Raw genomic sequence first — 20,940 nt, 5'->3', positions numbered from 1 at the left:
CCAGGTAGCTGTTTTCCAAATTTCTTGGCATAGACGAGTGAGCACTTCAGTGCTGCATCCGTTTGCTGAAACATCTAAATTGGTATTCCGTCAACTCCTGGAGCCTTGTTTTTTTGCCAATGTCTTCGCTGTAGCTTGGACTTCTTTTTTCAGTACCATCAGTTCTTGATCATGTGCTACTTCCTGAAATGACTGAACATTGACCTATTCTTTTTGGTACAGTGACTGTATTCCTTTCACCTTCTTTTGATGCTTCCTGCATCGTTCAGTATTTTACCCATAGAATCCTTCACTATTGCCAACTCAAGGCTTGAATTTTTTCTACAGTTCTTTCAGCTTGAGAAATGCTGAGCGTGTTCTTCCCTTTTGGTTTTCTAACTCCAGGTCTTTGCACATGTCATTATAATACTTTACTTTGTCTCCTCGAGCTGCCCTTTTGAAATCTTCTGTTCAGCTCTTTGACTTCATCATTTCTTCCATTTGCTTTAGCTACTCGATGTTCAACAGCAAGTTTCAGAGTCTCTTCTGACATCCATTTTGGTGTTTTATTTCTTTCCTGTCTTTAATGACCTCTTGCTTTTTTCATGTATGATGTCCTTCCACAACTTGTCTGGTCTTCGGTCATTAGTGTTCAGTGTGTCAAATCTATTCTTGAAATGGTCTCTAAATTCAGGTGGGATATACTTAAGGTTGTACTTTTGTTCTCATGGACTTGTTCTAATTCAGCTTCAACTTGAACTTGCATATGAGCAATTGATGGTCTATTCCACAGTCAGCCCCTGGCCTTGTTCTGACTGATGATATTGAGCTTTTTTATCATCTCTTTCCACAGATGTAGTCGATCTGATTCCTGTGTATTCCATCTGGTGAGGTCCACGTGTATAGTCACCGTTTATGTTGCTGAAAAAAAGTATTTGTAATAAATAAGTTGTTGGCCTTACAAAATCCTTTCATTTGATCTCCAGCATCATTTCTATCACCAAGGCCATATTTTCCAACTACTGATCTTTCTTCTTTGTTTCTCAATTTTGCATTCCAATCACCAGTAATTATCAATGCATCCTGATTGCATGTTCGATCAATTTCAGACTGCAGAAGTTAGTAAAAATCTTCAGTTTCTTCATCTTTGGCCTTAGTGGTTGGTGTGTACATTTGAATAATAGTCATATTAACAGGTCTTCCTTGTAGGTGTATGGATATTATCACTGACAGCGTTGTATTTCAGGACAGATCTTGAAATTTACAGTATATAGTACATACAAAAATCCTGATGACAGGATTTTTTCAGTTTTTAAAATCAACTTTACTGAGGTATAATTTACATATAATAAAATGCAGACATTTTAAGTGTACAATTTGATGGGTTTCAACAAAACTTTTAGTTAAAAAAAATTTAAAAGTCAGGAGAAGACCTGGTTAGAAGAAAAAAGCACGTGATTGAAAAATGAAAAGAAAAAGAATTTTTTAAATTGTGCTTTAAGGGAAAGTTTACAGCTCAAGTTAGTTTCTCATACAAAAATTTATACAGACTTTGTTATGCGACCCTAGTTGCTCTCTCTATAACGTGACAGCACACTCCTCCTTTCCACCCTGGGTTTCCCATGTTCATTCAACCAGCGCCTGTCCCTTTCTGCCTTCTCATCTTGCCTCTGGATAGGAGCTGCCCGTTTAGTCTCATGTATCTACTTGAACTAAGAAGCACACTCTTCACGAGTATCATTTTATGTCTTATAGTCCAGTCTAATCTTTGTCTAAAGAGTTGGCTTTGGGAATGGTTTTAGTTCTGGGTTAACAGAGAGTCTGGGGGCCATGTCTTCCAAGGTTCCTCCAGTCTCAGTCAGACCATTAAGTCTGGTCTTTTTACTAGAATTTGAGTTCTATACCCCACTTTTCTCCTACTCTGTCAGGGACTGTCTGTTGTGTTCCCTGTCAGGGTAGTCATTGGTGTAGCTGGGCACCATCTAGTTCTTCTGGTCTCAGGCTGATGGAGTCTCTGGTTTATGTGGCCCTTTCTGTCTCTGAGGCTAATACTTTCTTTGTATCTTTGGCATTCTTCATTCTCCTTTGCTCCAGGTGGGTTGGGACCAATTGATGCATCTTAGATGGCCACTCGCTAGCTTTTAAGACCCTAGACATAACTCACCAAAGTGGAATACAGAACATTTTCTTAATAAACTCTGTTATGCCAATTGACCTAGATGTTCCCTGAAATCATGGTCCTCAGACCCCCACCCCTGCTACTCTGTCCCTTGAAGTGTTTGGTTGTATTCAGGAAACTTCTTAGCTTTTGGTTTAGTCCAATTGTGCTGACTTCCCCTGTATTGTGTGTTGCCCTTTCCTTCACCTAAGGTAATTCTTGTCTACTATCTAGTTAGTGAATACCCCTCTCCTTCCCTCCCCACCCTCGTAACCATCAAAGAATGTTTTCTTCTGTGTTTAAGCCTGAAAAAGAATAAATTTTAATCAACCCTTCATCAAAGCCAAATGAGAAGAGGGTGCTGAAAGAATAGTAATAATACTTGTGATGGTTAAAATTGTGTGTCAACTTGGCTAGGCTATGATTCTCAGTGTTTTGGCAGTAGTATAATGTGATCACTTTCCTGTTGAGACTTGATATGTGATGACTCCCATGATGGAATATGCTGTCGGTAGCCAATCAGTTGAAAGGGAGTTTCCCTGGGCGTGTGGCTTGCATCCGAACATAAGCAGATGTTCTGGCAAGGCTCAAGGGCTTTTGCTCATTCTGGATCCTGCAGCTGGCTCCTGTTCATCAGACCTCCAGTTCTTGGGACTTGAGCTAGCAGCTGACCTGCGATCTTGCCTGCTCATCTTGAGATTCATTGAGCTTCACAGCCTGTGAGCAAGAGCCCTACTCTCCAACCTGCCAGTCTTGGGTTCATCAGCCCCTGCAGCTACTTCAATCAGGAGAAGCCTCTATCCTGATCAATGGACTTGGGACATTACAGCCTCTACAACCATGTGAGCTATTTCCTTGATATAAACCTCTCTATCTCTATATGTTTATACGTTTTACTGGTTTTGCTTCTCTAGAGAACCCAGCCTAAGACAATACTCTAGCATTACTATTCGCTAATGTTATAGCCATTGTCACTTTCATTTATTGAGTGTTTACTATAAGTGCTTTATAGGGACTATCTCATTTAATTTTCACAACCATCCTATGAGGTAGGTACCATTACCCTCATTTACAGATGAGACATTTCTGGCACAGAGAACCTGGAAGAAGAAGCAATGACACTGTCATTTAAACTTTTTCCTGTGGAATACCAACAAAAGGCAGGAGTGAATTTCCCAAACCACAGGCACTGCTCAGTTTTAGGAAGCATTTACTTTGAGGAAGTAGTTTATTTAAATATTCCAATTTAAAGGCAGAGATTATCAAACTTGATAAAAAGCAAGACCCAACTATATGCCATCTGTCTATAATAAACAAACTTCAAATATTAAAACACAAGTTAAAAGTAAAAAGATGAGAAAAGATATATCATGCAAATATTAATCATAAACCAAAAACCAAACTTGTTGCGGTCAAGCTGATTCTGACTCATGGTGACCCTGTAGGACAGAGTAGAACTGCCCATAGGGTTTCCAAGCCTGTAATCTGTCTGGAAGCAGACTGCCACATCTTTCTCCCAATGAACGGCTGATGGGTTTGAATTGCAGACATTTTGGTTGGCAGTGGAGCACTTAATCAGTGCACCACAGGAAAGCTAATATCAGACAAAGTAGAACTAAAGCCCAAGAGTATTATCAGAGATAGGGATGTTTCATAATGACTAAGGGGTCAACACATCAAGAAGACACAACAATCTTTAATTTGTATGCACCCAATTCTAGAAATTCAAAATATATGAAGCATAATTGACAGGAGAAATAGACAAAACCATAATTATAATTGGAGATTTCAACACTCCTCTCTCAGAAATTGATGTGACAGAAAACCAATAGGGATATAGAAGACTTGAACAATATCATCAATAATGATCTAATTGACATAAAATAGCACACCCAACAATATGCATTTTCTTTCAAGTACACAGGGAACTTTCAAGATAAACTATATTCTGGGCCATAAAAACAAATTTAAAAGGATTGAAATTGTTTCTGAACAGTCTGATCCAGTATGTGTGGGGTGGGGCCCAGAAGTCTGCATTTTTAACAAGTTCCCCTGATGGTTCCTGTACCTTCAAGTCTGAGAGCCGCCGTTCTGTGACATCACTTAGGCCTCTAAAGCAGCACTATTCAAACTTTTTTTTGACCACAAACCACAGTATGAAATTTTACATTGTGACCCAGGACCCACATACTTATAAATACCTGAAACAAAAGTTTCACGAAGCAGTATTTATCCTGACCTAATGCCCTCCAATGTTTTCCACTCTCTTTCATTACACTCACTGGACCAGACCCACTCAATCAGTGGGTCTCCACCCTGGCTGCACATCAGAATCACCTGGGGGGCTTTACAAATTCTAGCGCCCAGGCCATATCTCTGACTGATTAAATTAGAAACTCTGAGGGTGGAACCCAGGCTGCAGTATTTTTTTAAGCTCCCTCAGGTGATTCCAATGTACAAGGGCTGTACATTGGTTCTCAAAGTGTCATCCCCAGAGAGCCACATCAGCATCACCTGAGACTTATTAGAAATGCAAATTCTTAGGCCCACTGAATTAGAAGCTCTGGAGGTGGGGCCCAGCCATCTGTGTTTTAAGGAGCCCTGCAGGTGATTCTGATACAAGCTCAGAGCTGAGAACCACTGGGCTAAGTTGATTTCTTGATCTATAAATGGGTCATGGCCTACAGTTTGACAAATATTGCCCCAAAGGAAGCCCCAGATGAGAGATTAAAAGTTAGTACCAGGGAAACCTTTGCCTTTCGTGGAGAACTGGCGAATTTCTTCCTTTTTTAATATGAGAGCTGCATTCTAATCTATTCTTCTGGTGTTCACTACAGGGAAGCTCAGGGTCAAATTTAACCTTAATCTCAGTAATAAAGATCTTTATGGATCCTTTCTGCTTACTTCCTCTTGTAATATGCATCTCAGGAAAGGGGCAGAGTGGCAATAAGGGGCAGTCACTATACTCTTGGAGCTCAACCAGGCCAGAGAAGGGGTGGAAGCGGAGCAGGGAGAGTAGCTGAGCACAAGACACTTCCTGTGGCTTCGCAAGCTCACTGAGGCCTTGAGCGCCCAGCCCGGCCTGCAGCTCCCCTGCCTCAGCCAGCACCCTGCTGTGGTTTCCTGTTTGCAGCTGCTGTACTGGGGCCAGCCCCCACCCCAGCCAACATTTGTGTGTGTGTGTGTGTGTGTGTGAGGGTGGATGTGCTGCCCGGAAAACAGGAGGAGGCCAGGGAGAGGTCAACCTGGAGAGCTCCCAATGGAAGGAGAGGAGAGGCAAAAATTTGCTGGAGGGAGCCCAGGAAGGAGAATGAGGCAGAGAGCAAAGGACCCTAGGAGCCCATCACAATGGGTTCTAATTAGGGTAGGCACTAGGAGGCCTATCCTCCCTTGTCTCTCAACTCTGCTTGCAATTCCACCATTATTGCCACACAAGGGCCTTTTTTGGGTATCTGGAGCGAGACAGACCTTGGCTGACTTTGAATCCTGGCTCTGCACTTATTAACTGTGGGTCCTCCAGCAAACGTTTCTCCTAAACCTCAGTCTCCTCATCTATAAAACGGAAGTGCAAACCCCAGAGTTGTTTTGAGGCACTTAAAGGGCCTAACACAAACATAGTGCTGCTCCTGCCTTAAGGGCTAGTAGCCCAGAGGGAGGCGGGGGCATCCAAGACTATCAACCCCGACTTTTGTTTGCAAAGGATCTGCACCTGGAGAAGTGCAATGTGACATATCCCTACCTCTCTTTGGGCCTCTGTTTCCTGATCTATACAGTGGAGAGAGGAAGATCCATGAAATGACTTTCTGGCTCTGTCTGTGACTCAAATCACAGAGACACTGTCACATCTCAGTTTTTTTGCCAAGTGATCAGGATGCTGTGTGTCTTGGGGAGGGAGGAATCATTTCCGGCCAGGGGAAGGAACTATTCTATTACAAGTTCCCATTGCCAAAATGTTGGCTGAGCCTGGATCCCAGCTCTGAAATACAAGCTATGGTGCATTCACACTCACTTTTAGAAATGCAGGTTACTCCACTGCTGACGGGCTCTCATAGCAGCAACGTGACGGTCAGATAGTGAGATGCCCCAGTCCTTCACATCTGGTCTCTTAGCCTGACCCCCAAGTCACATCACAGTTGGCTCTTGGCATTCGAGGGACAAGCCCTGACATCAGTGCAAATTTCAAGCTGTGTTTTCCAAAGTGTGTGCCATGGAGCACTGGCTTCCAGTGACCAAGGACCATGTCCACCTCACTCACCAGTGATGCCCAAGGTCTGGTACACTAGTAGGCTCCTCCCCTCTCCCTGAGGCCGCCCCACACAGTGGATACTAGATAATCATTTGTTGAATGAATGAATATGAAGTATTACTAAGTACTGCATGATGAAAAGTTCCTTTCTTCAAAAGTGTTTGGGAAATGCCCAATTAGACAAAGTCAAAGTCCTGAGAAGTCCTGTCTTAACATGCATTGCTAATGGTTAAAACCTCTCTCCCTCAGAGCAGAATATGATTTTCAGCCTCTCCCAAACTGACCTTCCCATCCCCTCTATCTCATAGCAAGTGGTCAATGGAACCCACTTTGAGGGTCACTGTCCTTCAGCCTCTTATTTCCCCCATAACCCATACCCACTGCTAACCATGCCCTTGTTGAACAACAGCTCCCGTTGCCTTTGGGAGAAAACCCAAGCTTCTTAGCCTGGCATTGAAGGCCCTTTGTGCTCTGGCCTTACCTGCTTTTCCTAGTCTCCTGTCCTGTGCTGCAGCTACTTATGTAAAATGCCAGGCCTTCTCAGGGCCAGGCAGTGCCTCAGCCTGAGCTCCTGTGGAAACATCCTTCAAGTTTCAACTCAGTCTACTCCTCCATGAAGCCTTCCTTGACTGCTCCAGAGGTAGCCGCCCCTCCTCTGCCCTCAACACTCGAATGTTGTCTGTCATTGCCGGTCCCCACCTCCCCACAGCCTGGGAGTGTGGGGGTCATTTCTGGGCCCTGCATGGTCCCATACAAGACTGGGATTGGGAAATCTATGTTGGCTGAATGAATGACCAACAAGTAAGGCATAGCCTATTCTCTGGGAAGATCTGTACTTCTGGAGGTTCCTTTCCACCCTCCCTGAGGCCTCCCCATAGAGGGAGGGTATGGAGCAGGGCTGAGCTCACCCACCTCTCCTGCTCTGACTCTCCCGGATGAGGAAGGCCCCTCCGGGGTTCCCAGGCAGCAGCAGCAGTTCCTCGGCTTTCTCTCGGCTCAGGCCCTCATACAACCACCTGGGGAGGAGCAGAAAAGAGGGCCTTGTTGAGGTGGGGCCCACTGAAGAAGCACTGGGACCCCTACCCCCTTTGTGTGACCCTGGCAAGGCCTTACCCTCTCTGGACCTCTATCTACATCGTGAAGGGCTGCCTTGGGGTCTCTGAGGGCCCCTCCAGCTTTACCCTCCTGTGCCTGGCTCCAGAGGCCTGAGAGGACGTCATGGGATCAGCCCTAGCTTTTTCTGCCTGGATTCTCATTCCCAAATGCCCTGGAAGGCCACATAGGGTGATCCCAAGCCTCTCTCCTATCACTGCCCAGTCCCTCCAACTCCCCTATTCTATCCAAACGGCCCTCACTGTTCCAAGAATTGCCCCTCTATTTTCTTGCCTCAAGACATTTAGGCAGCTTTTCCATCTCCTGCATGTCCCTTTTCCCATTCTCCATTACCAGAATCCTGGCCACCCTCCAAAGCCCACACCACAACACCTCCTCTGGGTTCCCAAGTCTGATTCCCTTCCCGGCCCCCAGCAGAGCACTGTGCAGAATGGAGAATGCTGTGGGAGGAGCAGGCAGCAATTTCCCTAAGGTGAGGCCTGGGGCAGAACTCACCCATGGGAGACTTTGGCTACATTGATGCTGGGGATGCTGTACTCTCTGCCTGAGACTTCTGACAGCACTGTCCACCAGTCTCCATCCCTGGAGAGAGAAAGGAGAGGTGGGGCCCCTCTCAGAAGGACTAGGGCCCCAGAGAACTGTACTGCCTGAGCTTCCCAGGCTTCCTGGCACCAGCCAGCCCAGCTACCTCCTGGTATGGTTCAGTTTCCCTACAAGGCCTTCTTTACCCACCGCCTCTCCCTGCAGGTGTGTGGAACTGCTGAACTCCCACTATTAGGGCCACCTGTGAGCTTGGCAACAAAGGCCTATGTTCTTTTCTCCCTGGGGGGGAAGGGCCCCTTCTCCTAGCCCCCTGCCTGTCTCCCACTAGCTCATCTTCAGGTCTCCAGAAGGAAGGAAGAGAGTATCCTGCCCTAGCCAGCACCCCACCTAGTGCCCCTCGAAAGACTTACTCAGAGACGATTGTCAATGGCTCCCCCAGCTTCAGCGGCAGCGCTGCCTGTTCACCCACTGGGTAACTGCCCAGGGCCACAGCTGTGGCTTTGCTTTTCTCTGGATGGAGGGACAGAGACAGTCGCCCTTTTGGCCAGTGCTCCTATCAGACATGAGGTCTAGTGGAGTCTGGCCTGGATCTGGGCTCCCATTATCAATCTTGCCATGGGCACCAAGGGCACTGCCCACCCCTGCGGGGAGGCATGTCTTCTTCCTGGGAGAGCAACCCTGGACTTTGAATCCTTTCCAGCAGGGCTCTGTAGAACCCTGGGAGTGCCCAGATAGCTCTTGGGGTCACCTCAGGAAGAGGGTGGGTGTGGCAAGAGGAGTGGAGCTCCTGACTACAATCTCCTTTTATATACAGCTCTTTACAGAAAATTTTGATAAAGGGACTGTGCTGCTAAGAAAAACTTGAAACCTACAGCTCTAACCAGGTTCAGCTGCTAATCTATGATGGAAGAGACACTGGATGGACTAGCTGTGAAGACTGGGGAAGGAGACACTCAGGAAAGACTTGCAGCTGGGGCCTGGTTTTCAAGTCACATGGGTGCCTCGGGTGGGCATGGGAGTAGCTTTCAAGCACTGAACATGTGGGTGTTGGGAAAGGAGAGAGAGAAGGGCTGGGAAGGTCTGAAGATGACCTTCCCTTCACACAGTGGAATTTCACTGGTCCCATCATTCCTGGCCCTTGGTTTCCTTGTGGGGATTATATTCCTCACCTCTCCAGGCTGCTGGAGGGGCCCATGAAATCACAGACATGAACAGGCTTTGTAACTATCAAGTACAGTGAGTATGGGTAGAGTGGTTCTCTCTGGCAGCACCGTACCTCTTCCTAGGCCCTTGTCCAGAGCAGCAGGTGTAGGTCTGTGCCGCCAACTAACAAGAGGTGTCATTCCCAGGCCCACTATGCCAGGCTTGGCCCAGAGCAGTTGGCCAGCAGATGTATGTGGCTCAGCCAAGTGTCCTGGCCATCCATGCTGCCATCATTTATTGAGCACCTGCTGTGTGTCAGGCCCTGATTGGGTGCTTTATGCACCACCTTACTCGGTCCTCACAACTGTCTCTGAGGTCAGGTCTACAGTCATCTCTATTGTACAGCGAGGTAACGGAGTCTCCGATGGGCATGCAGCCGGGAAGTGAGGGGACAGCTCTTACGCCACACTGCCCTGTCTCTCTCCTCCCATGGGGCACTGTGGGGTGGCTGTTCACTGGCCCAGGGTTGGAGGGAAGTGGGACTGGACAGCAGCAGTGCATCTCAGGAGGGGCCCAGACCCAGTGGGTCTGTCCAGCCAATCTGTTCCTTCCGCTTGCTGACCTTACTCCCCTCGAAGCCAAGCCCTCACCTTCCCCTCACCCCCCATGCCTAGTCCTGCCCAGGCTGCTCAGGGACCATAGCCTTCCCTTCTCCCCAGGAGGCTGAGGTTCAGAGGGGAATCACTGGCCCGGGTCACAGAGACAGAGGGGACCAGGAATAACTTCCCAAGCCCCCAGTCACATGAGGAATGATCCTGAGGATGTGGTGGCCATGTGGCCCAATTCTGGGGCTGGACAGCAGGCAGCAAGCGGCTCCCTCAGCACAGGACACTCATTCGCTCACCTACCTCAGGTCAGCCTGCCCAGCCTAACAGGGCATCCCCATGCCTGCCAGGGTCTTCTTGGCCTGGAAAACCTGCCCTCCACAGGCTGCTGGAAGGGACCTCACCCAAACCCTAGTCCCCTGGGGTGGGGTGGGCTCCTTATCCTATCTCAGTAAGGCTCTTTGTAACAAAGAAAAGAGGAGAGACTTGTTAGCACACTAATACATCAAACTATGAAAAGCACTCAAGTTCAGCAAGAAAGGTGTATCTGTCTCTTAGATGCTCCTTTCTGAAGGAGTCAAGGTCACAGGACTCTGCGATGCCCTCTTGATGGAGCTGGGACCCAAGGCGGTGGTGTGGGGGGACAGAAGGATATAGACAGGACCCACAGGTTGTGGGGGGAGACCTAGAGGTGGACACTGTGCAGGGAAAGGGAGAGGATGCCCTGGCCCTCCTGGCTCTCTGTTGCGATGAGAAGATGGAGACTGTGATTCTGGAAATGGACAGGTTCCTCCACATCCTTCCAGACACACATGGAGACCTTGTAATGACCCCAGTCTGGAGCTACTCAGAGCCATGTTTGCAGCACAGGGCCTGGCTGACCCAAGGAAATGTCTGATACTTGAACTAACAATGCAAACAACAACAATGCCAACAAGCCTGTGGAGGTCCTCCTCTGACAAGGGTAGATGGAACAAGGTGGCTGGAAGGGCCCTGACCTTGCACCCCCTAAGGGTTAGCCACTGAGCTGCCTGTACTGTTCCCTGATTGGTCCCCCCTCTCTGCCCAGCTGATTCACCTTTGTCCTTCACTTCTCAGCAGAAATGTCCCTACCTCCAGCAAGCCTTTCCATACTAGGACCCTCAGCACACACTCTCAGAGTCTCTTAAAACATACTGTCTAACACAGTTGTAATTAATAACTAGTGTATCACCTGTCTCTGAGTCTTGATTGTCCCTCAGGGCAAGGACTGTGCCTGTCTTGTCCACTGCTGTGTCCCCAGGTCCTGGCATAAGGCCTGGCACAGTAGATTTAAGATGGATGCAAGTCTGAACGGATAAATGACTCATGGAGGGGGGCTGGCCAGGGACCGGGGCTGAGACCAACAGAGAGAGGCTCACCCTTCCCCAAGGAGACCCTGGCGGAAGGGAGACAGCAGCTGCCCTCAGGTCCCACGTGCAGGGAGGGCCCGGGCCCACCCACTCATTAGCACATAGGGGTGGTCACCACCCTCAGCAGCCCTGGGCATGACTCAAAGCAGCCTGAGGCCACTGCCTGTGGCTAGATTCAGAAAAAACCGAGGTGGAGGTCCCTGTGGTTTTCAGATCTCTTCCTGTGGGGCCTCCTCGGCCCCAGGCTCTCTGTGCAGATTGGGTGGCTAAAAGGCGACCACTGCCTCCTCAACAGGACTCCTACAGGGTCTAGGGTCCTGATGCCTGTGGGGCCTGGGGGAGGCTGGAATTAGGGTCTGGGTATTGAGCAAGACCCTCAACTAGATGGATTGACACAGTGGCTGCAACAATGGGCTCAAACAGCAACGATTTTGAGGATGGCATAGGACTGGGCAGTGTTTTGTTCTGTTGTACACAAGGTCACTATGAGCCGGAACTGACTCCACGGCACCTAACAACACCACTGAGGATTGCAGAAGCCCTGGTGGCGCAGTGGTTAAGCACTTGACTGCTAACCAAAAGATTGGTGGTTCGAACCCACCAGTTGCTCCACAGGAAAATGATGTGGCAGTCTGCTTCTATAAAGAGTTACAGCCTTGGAAACCCTATGAAGCAATTCTACTCTGTCCTACAGGGTCAATATGAGTTGGAATCAACTCAGCGGCAAGGGGTCTGGGTTTGTTTTTTTTACTGAGGATTGGGCTGAGGAGTGGGAATGGCCCCTGCCATTGTAGGGGAGTTTTCAGACTGGGGCCAGCTTCTGCCCGAACACTAATATCCAGACGTCTTGGTTTTTCAATCTCCTGTTTAATTGTGGTCCATATGCCTCCTCCTCAAAGTGCAGCTTGATTTAGGGCGATCAGGAGTGATTTGAGAAAGGATTTATGTGCCATTTGGGGAACAAAAAATTGACATCAAATGTTAGACTTTCCAGGATATTTTGATTATTCTGTTGTCCTAAAAACTAGGAATTTTTAGTCAGGACTCTTAAAAATCATGGTTAGAGGTTTAGCATATGTATAGTACGTTAATTTTTTCCAATTGAGATAGCTCTAATTTTGCTTTAAGTATTTCACAGCATTTCTTAGGGTTAAGAGGAGACACTGTGGAGCATCACCATCCAATAGAACTTTTTGCAAGGATGGAAACGTTCTATAATTCTGTGATGTCCCACACTGCAGTCACTAGGGCTATTGAGCACCTGGAATATGGCTATTCAGACTGAAGAACTGAATTTTATTTCATTTTAATTAAATTTAAATAGCCATACGTGGCTACTGGCTACCGTAATAGGCAGTGCCGCTTTGGAGAGTTACGGAAGTGGGGGGTTGGATTTAGGAGTTACCAGATGAGTTTCTGAGTGAACTAGTTTAGGAGGCAACCTTTGGAGACTCCTGGAGAACTATCATACCCTCCTGGTTTGATGTTCTGGTTAGTGCTTGTCACTCTCTCATATTGTCTAGTTTATCTGGGTTGTTTAATGTTCTTATTGCTGAAATGGAAGCTCCACAAGAGCAGGAATCCTGTCTGGGTCACTCACTGGGACACAGCAGGCACTCATTAATACTTGATGCAGTGTTGGAGGCACTGGTCAGGAGGGCCCAGATCCTCATGGTGCCTGGGAAGGGGCTAGCTGCCCCATGCCCCGTGGCCTACCTGCTTGCATGGGTACACGTCCTTGGCCTTGGACTGAGGGGCTTGAACTTGGGTTTGGCAGGGTTTTTCCTCTGCTGGGCAGACTTCCCATCATTCGTCAGCAGAACACTTAAAAGCACATCCCCGAGAGAAACCTGAAAGAGATGCTGCAGTGGGGACAGAGCCCGTGGCTCCCGGCGTGCTCTCCGAGCCTCTCCGCCCCAGCTCAGCCCTGCTGATCTCTTGCTGATCTGCTGCCCCTCAGGACCAGGTTCCAGCCCCTCCACCAGATTTTGAAGACTTTCTGCAAACTGGACTCTGTTTTCTCCACATCTTATCTTTTCTATGCCGCAGTCATACTCGATTCTTTCTGTTCCTGAGCCTTTGCTTCTGTGGTGCCTCCTCCCACTGGCTGGAATACCCTTTCCTCCCTTTTGGGCCTGTCTGGATCCCACCCTCCTCCAGGAAGCTTTCCTGAATTCCCCAGCCCTTGCAGATCACTATGGCCCACTATGAATCAATTCTCTGACCTGGGGCCAAAGATGGCAGGGAACAGGAGCAGGGCAGTGAGCTCACTCTATACCAGGAGCCATGGCTAAGGTGAGAGGTAAGGGAGACCCAAGGGGGATTGGGAGCTGCTATGACAAGCAAGGTGGCACTGAACACACTGTTACTGGCGTTATGGGGCAGAGTAAGATTACTGGGAGGCTATATGACACAGTGATGACTTGCGAGGCTTTGGAGGCCACTTCCCCTCTCTGTGCCTCCATTTCCTCATCTGAAAAATGGGGATAATACTACACAACGTATCGGTCAGGGAGACAATGCACGTGAAAGCCTGGCTAGGACCTACTTTTCCTTTATCGTGCCCTGAATGTCACTTCACTAGAGGCCTCTCCTGGGAGCCTTCCCACCCTCCTTTTTTCTCTCTTTTGGCTCCCTGTTGTGTTCCTTTGAAAGTTTTAATTAGACTACTGGCTTTTTTAATCTGCCATTATTCTGTAGCTCAGTAAGGACAGGGACCTGTTTTGTTTAATGGTTTCCTCAGCATTTGGTGAGGTACCTGGTTCAGGGAAGGCACTCGGTACACATTAACTAATGAACAGGTATCTTATCTTTAGAATAATCTAAATCCCCAGGTTTCCAGACTAGTGCTGATTTTAAATATTCTAACACTATATTAAATGTTTTTTTAGGGGGGGCAGGGGCTGAATTTTATATTTCTTTTCAGGTGGTTTTATTCTTTTCAGTAGAGACAGGGTTCCATTCAGCTCGTATTCATCAAGCACCTGAGCTGGGCCAGGCCTGGCGCCAAAGGCTGCGGATCCGGGGAGGAGGAAGTCAGGGTGTTTGCCCTGGAGGAGCTCATGGACGGGCATGGTAGCTGCCTTCGTTGCCTTTGAACCCTTCACTGTGCCCATGTAAGGACGAGTGTCCATCAGTATCACCAAGGAACTTCCACGGCCTAATGGGCCAGTTGTATCTGGGCAGAAGGGTCCATGGGGAGGTAGCACTGTCTTAGAGGATGGGAAACTCCCCGTCTGTGCCCTCTTTGTCCTTCAGTCTCATGGCATCAACATAGATTTGTTGCTGCACCCCCCCCACCCCAAGGGGAGTTCAGGATTCATGGGGACAGATAACTCTTCAACACAAAATGGGTCCATCACTCAGAAATGGCTCCTGACAGCCACTTCCTGCTCAGACTTTTGGGATCTGAAGCCTTGGCAGACAGAAGGTGCTGCTGCCTCCTGAGGTTTCTGATTCCTTTCCTGCTACAGCACCCCTTCAACTCCGCTTTTCAATATCCCTGCTGCCCCCCAGCCTTTCCTTTCCTGTTGGGTATAAGATATAGGCTATATGCTTTAAACTCTGCAGACAGGTGTGCAGAAAGTCCCAGGGAGAGAAGATCTGCCCTGTGTAGCAACCAGGCTCTAGCTACGGGACCTCAGGCAAAGCATGTAACCTGAGTCTTATCTGTGAATTAGGACTGCTAATACTGACTCCACAAGGTTGTGGGGAGCATTAAAGCCTGGCACAGATGGGTGCTCAGTAAAGGTTAGTTTCCTTTCCCCTCCGTCAGCAACACAGTCACCACAGTCACCACCTGCAATACACTCAGAGACTTTTTCCCACTGCAGGTGGAGCTGAGGGATGGGCCCCAGGCCAAGGGAAGGAGGAGAGCTGCACCGTGCTGGGAGCCCCCTACCCCCTGCCGCCCCCAACTCTCTGGCAGCTCCATTTACCCGGTCTGGTCAAGGCCAGGAAAACCTCTGGGGTCAAAATGAAGGTCAGCGGGTGAGCAGGCTAGCAGGAGGAGGTACTGGCCAAATTTTGTAAGAGAGAATCACAAATATTGAGCAACTTACCATGTGCTAGGCACTTTCTAGGGGCCCCAGGCCAGTGCCAAGGAGCCCTGGCAATCTGGTCCTGTAAAGACTGCAGCCTTGGAAACCCTATGGGGCAGTACTACTCTGTCACACGGGATCCCTATGAGTCGGAATTGACCCCAAGGCATACAAAACAACCAGGCTAGTGCATGGAAGGAAAAAGTTAGTAAAAGGCAGCTGAGATCAGCATACTAGCCAGAACAGTTTTTCTGTTTCGCTTGATCCTTACAACCCTGTAAGACAGGTCCGCAGGGTTTGCGTCCCATTTCAGATACAATGATCAAGGCCCACAGAGAATATGAATGTCATGCTCATTGCTACACAGCTGGTTAGTGCAGAGCGGGGACTACAGTCCATATCTTTGGACTCTCAGCAGAGTATTTTTGTGTTTCTAAAGATAATTTTCAGCAGTAGGGGTAAGAGTGATGAATTTGGACCAAGTTAAAGGGAGACCTTTCCCTCTTTTGACTGAGTAATATCACCCTTTTGAGAACTGTAGACTCTAGAGCTACCATTAAAGAAAAAGCCTTCAGAGATTATAGTGCAGACCCCTATCATTTACTGAATTTTAAAAGGCTGTGGCCCAGAGAGTGGACCAAAGTTACACAAAAAGCTGGTAACCAAGATGGGACCAGAGCAGATGTGAAGACAAGCTGGAGGAAATAATGTAATTCTCCAGAAGGCAGTCAAAGGTGGAGGGAGGATGCCTCAGCTCCTTTGGGGATCCGAGAAAGCATCCCTCCTACAGCCTCAGCAGAGCAACTTCTCTTCTCCTTGAGCTCGTTTCCCACTGTAAAGCCCACCTTGTCCTCCAGAGTGCCCTCAGAGTCTACTCCTGGCCCCCGAGGGGGCCATCCTTCCTCCCTCATCCTGAGGCCATCGGAAAACAAAAGCAAGCATACTTACTCGCTTCCTGTCATCAGAGGCTTGGGGCGGGGGCGGGGGCGGGGGGCTCAGCTAAGACGCATGCTTTGGCTGGACAGGCCAGGACTCTGGGAGGTGCCCTTCTTGAAGTCTGCCAATGTCCTTGGTCCTAGGAGACCCAGAACTCTCTCGGCCGGGGAGAATCTTCAGGGAGCCGCTGCAGGTATTGGTTTGGGTTGCTCAGCATCTGCCTGTGGTCAGCAGTCTTTGCACCTGGGATGGGACAAGAGCCCCATGCTTCTGAGGGATCATCGGACTGGGCATCCCTCTCAAGCAGAGCCAGGCAAGGGAAGAAGGCCCAGGGCTCTTTGAGCTCTGTGTCACAGAAGCTATGGGTGCAGGGTCCTTAGAGCTCCCGGCTCACATCTGCAGACTCTTTGTGGTTCTCACAACCACTCATTTCCTCTGACAGCATCACAGACCATCGAGGAGCCACCTTCCCTAAGCTCCTGTTTCTGGGGGAGAAGCTGCTGCCTTGTCATGATCCTGGAGCAAGAGGTTTTTCTCTGGCTCTGTGGTTTGGTCTCATCCAAAGTACACAGGACTGAGGTAGAACGGAACGCAGAGTTTGAGCAGGGTTTCCCATACTTGCCTGAGCATAATCATCACCTGAAGGACTTGTTAATATTAGGGACTCCTGGAATCTTCCCGCACCTTCTAAGTCTCCAGAGGAGCCTAGAATCTAAATTGTCAACACTCCAAGAGATTCATTTGATTGGCAATTTGGGAAGCACTGCCTTAGTGATGCTTTTCAACCTTTAATGTATAAAGGAATTGAATCACTTGGGAATCTGGTTAAAATGCAGATTCTGATTCAGTAGGTTTGGGGTGGGCTTCAACATTCTGCATTTCAAGCTCCTTGGGGATGCCAGTGTTTCTGCTCTGAGAACCATACTTTGAATAGCGAGATCTGGACAGTGGTTCTCAGTGTAGTTCCCAGATTAGCAGCCTCAGCATCATCTGAGGATTTGTTAGACACGCATTCTCAGGCCCCATTCCAAATCTACTGAATCAGAAACACCAGGGGTAGGGCCCAATGATGTTTTTACAAGCCCTCCAGGCAACTCTGATGCATGCCCGAATTTGAGATTCACTAATCTAGGATAAGGAGCCCTGGTGGTGCAGTGGTTAAGCAGCTGCTAACCGATAGGTAGGTGGTTTGAACCTACCAGCTGCTCCACAGGAGAAAGATGTGGCAGTCTGCTTCTGTAAAGATTACAGCATTGGAAACCTTATGTGGCAGTTCTACTCTGTCCTATAGGGTCGCTGTGAGTTGGAACTGACTCACTGGCAATGGATAATCTAGGATAAAGAATCTTTGACAGAATTGCCTTTGACTGCTGTGCTACCTTCCCTCTCCAGTTCATTAAAATTTAAAGAACCATAACCACTTGCTGCCTCCCCTTTAGGGGGCTGAGTATTTCTGAAGACAGATGCTCTTTAACACAATATGGGTCCACTGCACTGAAATGGCTCTTGACTCTGGCTCAGACTTCTCAGCCTTTTCTGGTGGCTTACCAATTAGAGCACCTTCTAGCTGAGGTTCTCAATGTTTCTGCTGGCCCCTAAGTCTCTCCCTTTCCCCCGGGGAAGGTTGGTTTGATATTTAACTTCACAGGCAGTTGGCACGCAGAGCTGGAAGAGGCAAGTGTAGGCACATCCTCTATAGCAAAGTTCTAATCAGATGTTAGAATGGATGACAGCTACTCAAGGATGTGGACCTTGGCAGGGAGGAAATTGAGCATGGGCCTAGCCAACTGCTCTTGTGTCCATACCACTCCAATACTGCCCTTCTTATCTGAAGTCAAACTTTCAAGACTGGCCTCAAGGTGAGGTCCATGAATGAGGCAGGAAGTAGGGAATGACCATCTTTGGCCTTTTCTTAAAAGAATTCCACCATATAGCTCCCTTCAGGAGGCACCTAAGAATTAGAAAGAGAAGTTTACAATTCTCTAACTGCCACTTATTAGTTTTGTGACCATCTGTAAACTAATTCTGAGCCTGTCTTCCTATTCATAAAACGGGAATAGCATGTATCTCATTGGGTCCATAACATGAAACTTACAGGAAGGTGCTAAGTGCCTGGTATATAGTAAGTACTCAATAAAAGGCTGAATAAAACATGAAAATGTGATAAAATATGATTTTTAGAAGAACCAGGAACTAATTTTTCGAGCTAGATGACCTTGACCAAATCGCTTAAGTTTCCTCAGCCATTCTGTGTCTGTAAAATAGACACTGCGCACTTTGCAGGGTTGCCATAAGAACTGGATACGAGGTATGTGGGAGAGCTTGGAACAATCATCTTGTGTACCTACCTAAGTAGAGTCTACTTGGTTACCTCCTTGCTTTTCATGAAGCAGGCACTCAATTTTTTTTTTTTTTTTTGTATTGAATAGGAAGAAGGAAAATGAAAGTGAGAAAAGGAATGAGTAAGGTAAGGGCCTGACTCCAGCAAAAAGTCTAAGGTGGGAAAGCAGACCATCATCCATTCCATATGTGGCTCAGACGGATGGAGAGCTCTGGCCTGGTAATCTCTATCTGCTCACGTGCATTTGTTTCATCCTCTCTACCAGAACGGGCAGGGTCCCTGTCATTTACCGATACCCACCATGGATGCAGCAACCTGGATGTACTTATGGTAGCATAAGGACGACTTATGCCCCCCTGGATTGTTCAAAAGTGATCTGAGATGATGGGCTCATAAAATTATTCTTGTTTCGGTACAAAGAGCCATTTCTGAAGAAATACAGCTTGGTTTCTTAGAGGAACCCAGACAAGTGGTTGCAGATTATTACACAAGGGATGGAGACCAGCAACCCTGCAGACATGGTAGACCTGAGATGTGGAATGCCTTTCCAAGACCCCAGCTTCTTCTTCAAACAGCACAGTTAGGCTTCTCACGATTTTTGGTTTGAGGGGAATATAAGCATGTCAGACGGACCTGGGGTTCAATCCTGGCTTGGCTTACTGGCTGTGTGACCTTGGGCAAATTATTTATCCTATCTTAATTTCCTCACTGTAAATGGACAGTGTTGCTGGGTGGAGTAAGTGATCACGTGAAAACGCCCAGCATGGAGCCAGCATACAGTAACTCAGTTTCTCCCTGAGCTCCAATAAGTAGCTTGAGAGAAATAACACCAGCAATCAGCAATCAGGTAACAATGAGACGTATACAGCTTTATTTAATAATTTGTTAAAAAGTTGCACTCTGGCAGAATGACACATTCCCTATCTCAGCAGAAAGCAAACAATGTATCTGAAAAGCCCCTTCCCAAGATTCAGACCTCTGTAACCCTGAGCTTACATCTGATGCTCTCAGAAGCTGGGCCCTTGCTGTGTGGCAGGTGGTCTCTCCATGGTTCTATCACCCTCCTCCCAGCGATATTCTCTGACTGGTTGTGATCCCTCACAAAGCAGTGGTCAGGAGGCTGGAAACATGGACAGGGCTGCCCTTAAAGATTGGTCTCTTCTCTCCTACTACAAAAGGGAGTTCAAGAGATTAAGAATCCTTCTCAGAAATCAGTTCAATATATTTAATTTAGTTTCTATTTTTCAAACATGATATTGTGTTAATGTCTGTTCCTCTCGCCCACCCATTTTCTTACCACCTACATATTTAGGCCTTTTTTGGGGACCGAGGGATAGAGAAAAAGTTCTCTCTCCATCACAGACATGGGAGGCATTTCTTGCAGATGCTCTGTGTCGTTAATGGCATCCGACATGCAGCAAGAGCCGTTTTGTTCCTGCAGAGACCTGGCATTTTGTTTTCCACCTTTCTGTGCTAAGAGAGTCCAGTAATTAAGCCACACTCACTCCTTGGGAAAAACTCCATGTTGCATCAGAATCTCATTGTTCACGGACTTCGAGCAGAATATATCCCTCTTTTATTTATAAAATAAATAGTATTTGTGAGTTCATTTGGACAGAAAGAGGTGACTGGTCACCCTGCCCACCTCTCTGTGTAACAGGCACCCTTTTATTGGTCACAAACAATCAGAGGTCCAAAAAGTAATTATGACCTTCCACATCCCTCAGAATTTCTCTCTCCTGAAGTCACTTTGCAAATTATATTGACCAATTTGGAACCAAAAGAGAATGCAGTGGCCTACACAACATAGAAATCTGTTCTGCACGTTTCCCCTAAAAACACTATTGAAAATGCAAAAAAAAAAAAGTCCCTTTTTTTGTTTTTTGCAGAAGCTGTACAAGAAAGCATGTCTAAAATCACAGAACTATGCACACACAAACACAGACATGCGAGCTTGCACACACAAGGAGTTGGGATCAAAGAATCTTATCAGAGAACAAGAAAAAGCTGGCAAGAGAAGACAGATATGGAGATTTGACCTGCTAAGGATGTTGGAATGTTACAGTAATGGCATGGACGGGGTTCTTGGTACATACAAAAAAGAGGGCGGGCAGGCAGAGAGAATGATAAATTCAGGCTACCAGAGAGAGAGATTCAGTGGCCATGCATGAGTTAAAGATGGTAGATGCCAATTTGCTGGATGAAATGTTATATTATGGAGTGATCAGATGGATTTGCATGGTCCAAGGGAGGGGCATCTGCTTAGCAGGACACCTCCATGGTCTCCTGTTTGTCTGGGTCCTCAGAGGACTCAGGGACTCCTTGAGTTCCATCTGACTGATTGCTGATGAGAGACCGGCTGTAGGGACTTTCTCCAGAGCTCAGGCTACTCGAGGTTGAGTGGGTTCGTGACCGGGCGAGTCGGGTCATGCTGGCAGATGGTAC

The 20,940-nt window shown here is 47.7% G+C and overlaps 2 protein-coding genes across 6 annotated transcripts in view; both read right to left on the bottom strand.

Annotated features, from left to right (window-relative positions):
* Window positions 1-16,183, bottom strand: part of SLA2 (Src like adaptor 2) — a 21,144-nt gene extending 4,961 nt beyond the window's left edge. The window contains exons 1-5 of the mRNA XM_004370577.2: window positions 16,167-16,183; window positions 12,895-13,028; window positions 8,450-8,549; window positions 7,992-8,078; window positions 7,296-7,399 (exon numbers count right to left, since the gene is read on the bottom strand). Coding sequence (XP_004370634.2) covers window positions 7,296-7,399; window positions 7,992-8,078; window positions 8,450-8,549; window positions 12,895-12,988 — 385 coding nt within the window. The 5' untranslated portion in view covers window positions 12,989-13,028; window positions 16,167-16,183. The remainder of the gene's footprint in view (window positions 1-7,295; window positions 7,400-7,991; window positions 8,079-8,449; window positions 8,550-12,894; window positions 13,029-16,166) is intronic.
* Window positions 16,184-18,630: 2,447 nt separating this feature from the next.
* The window catches only part of NDRG3 (NDRG family member 3), a 78,144-nt gene continuing 75,834 nt past the window's right edge, over window positions 18,631-20,940 (bottom strand). For 3 of the 5 annotated variants that reach the window (XM_023724882.1, XM_023724886.1, XM_023724899.1), the window contains one exon: window positions 20,054-20,939. In XM_023724882.1, coding sequence (XP_023580650.1) covers window positions 20,758-20,939 — 182 coding nt within the window. In that variant the 3' untranslated portion in view covers window positions 20,054-20,757. Of the gene's footprint in view, window positions 19,665-20,053; window position 20,940 lie in introns of those variants that run through there. The other 2 variants (XM_023724888.1, XM_023724897.1) reach the window with 2 other exon arrangements.

Source organism: Trichechus manatus, unplaced genomic scaffold, assembly GCF_000243295.1.
Source record: "Trichechus manatus latirostris isolate Lorelei unplaced genomic scaffold, TriManLat1.0 scaffold00008, whole genome shotgun sequence".
In the NCBI taxonomy this organism is placed as follows: Eukaryota; Metazoa; Chordata; class Mammalia; order Sirenia; family Trichechidae; genus Trichechus; species Trichechus manatus.
This window is presented reverse-complemented; position numbering and strand designations above follow the sequence as displayed.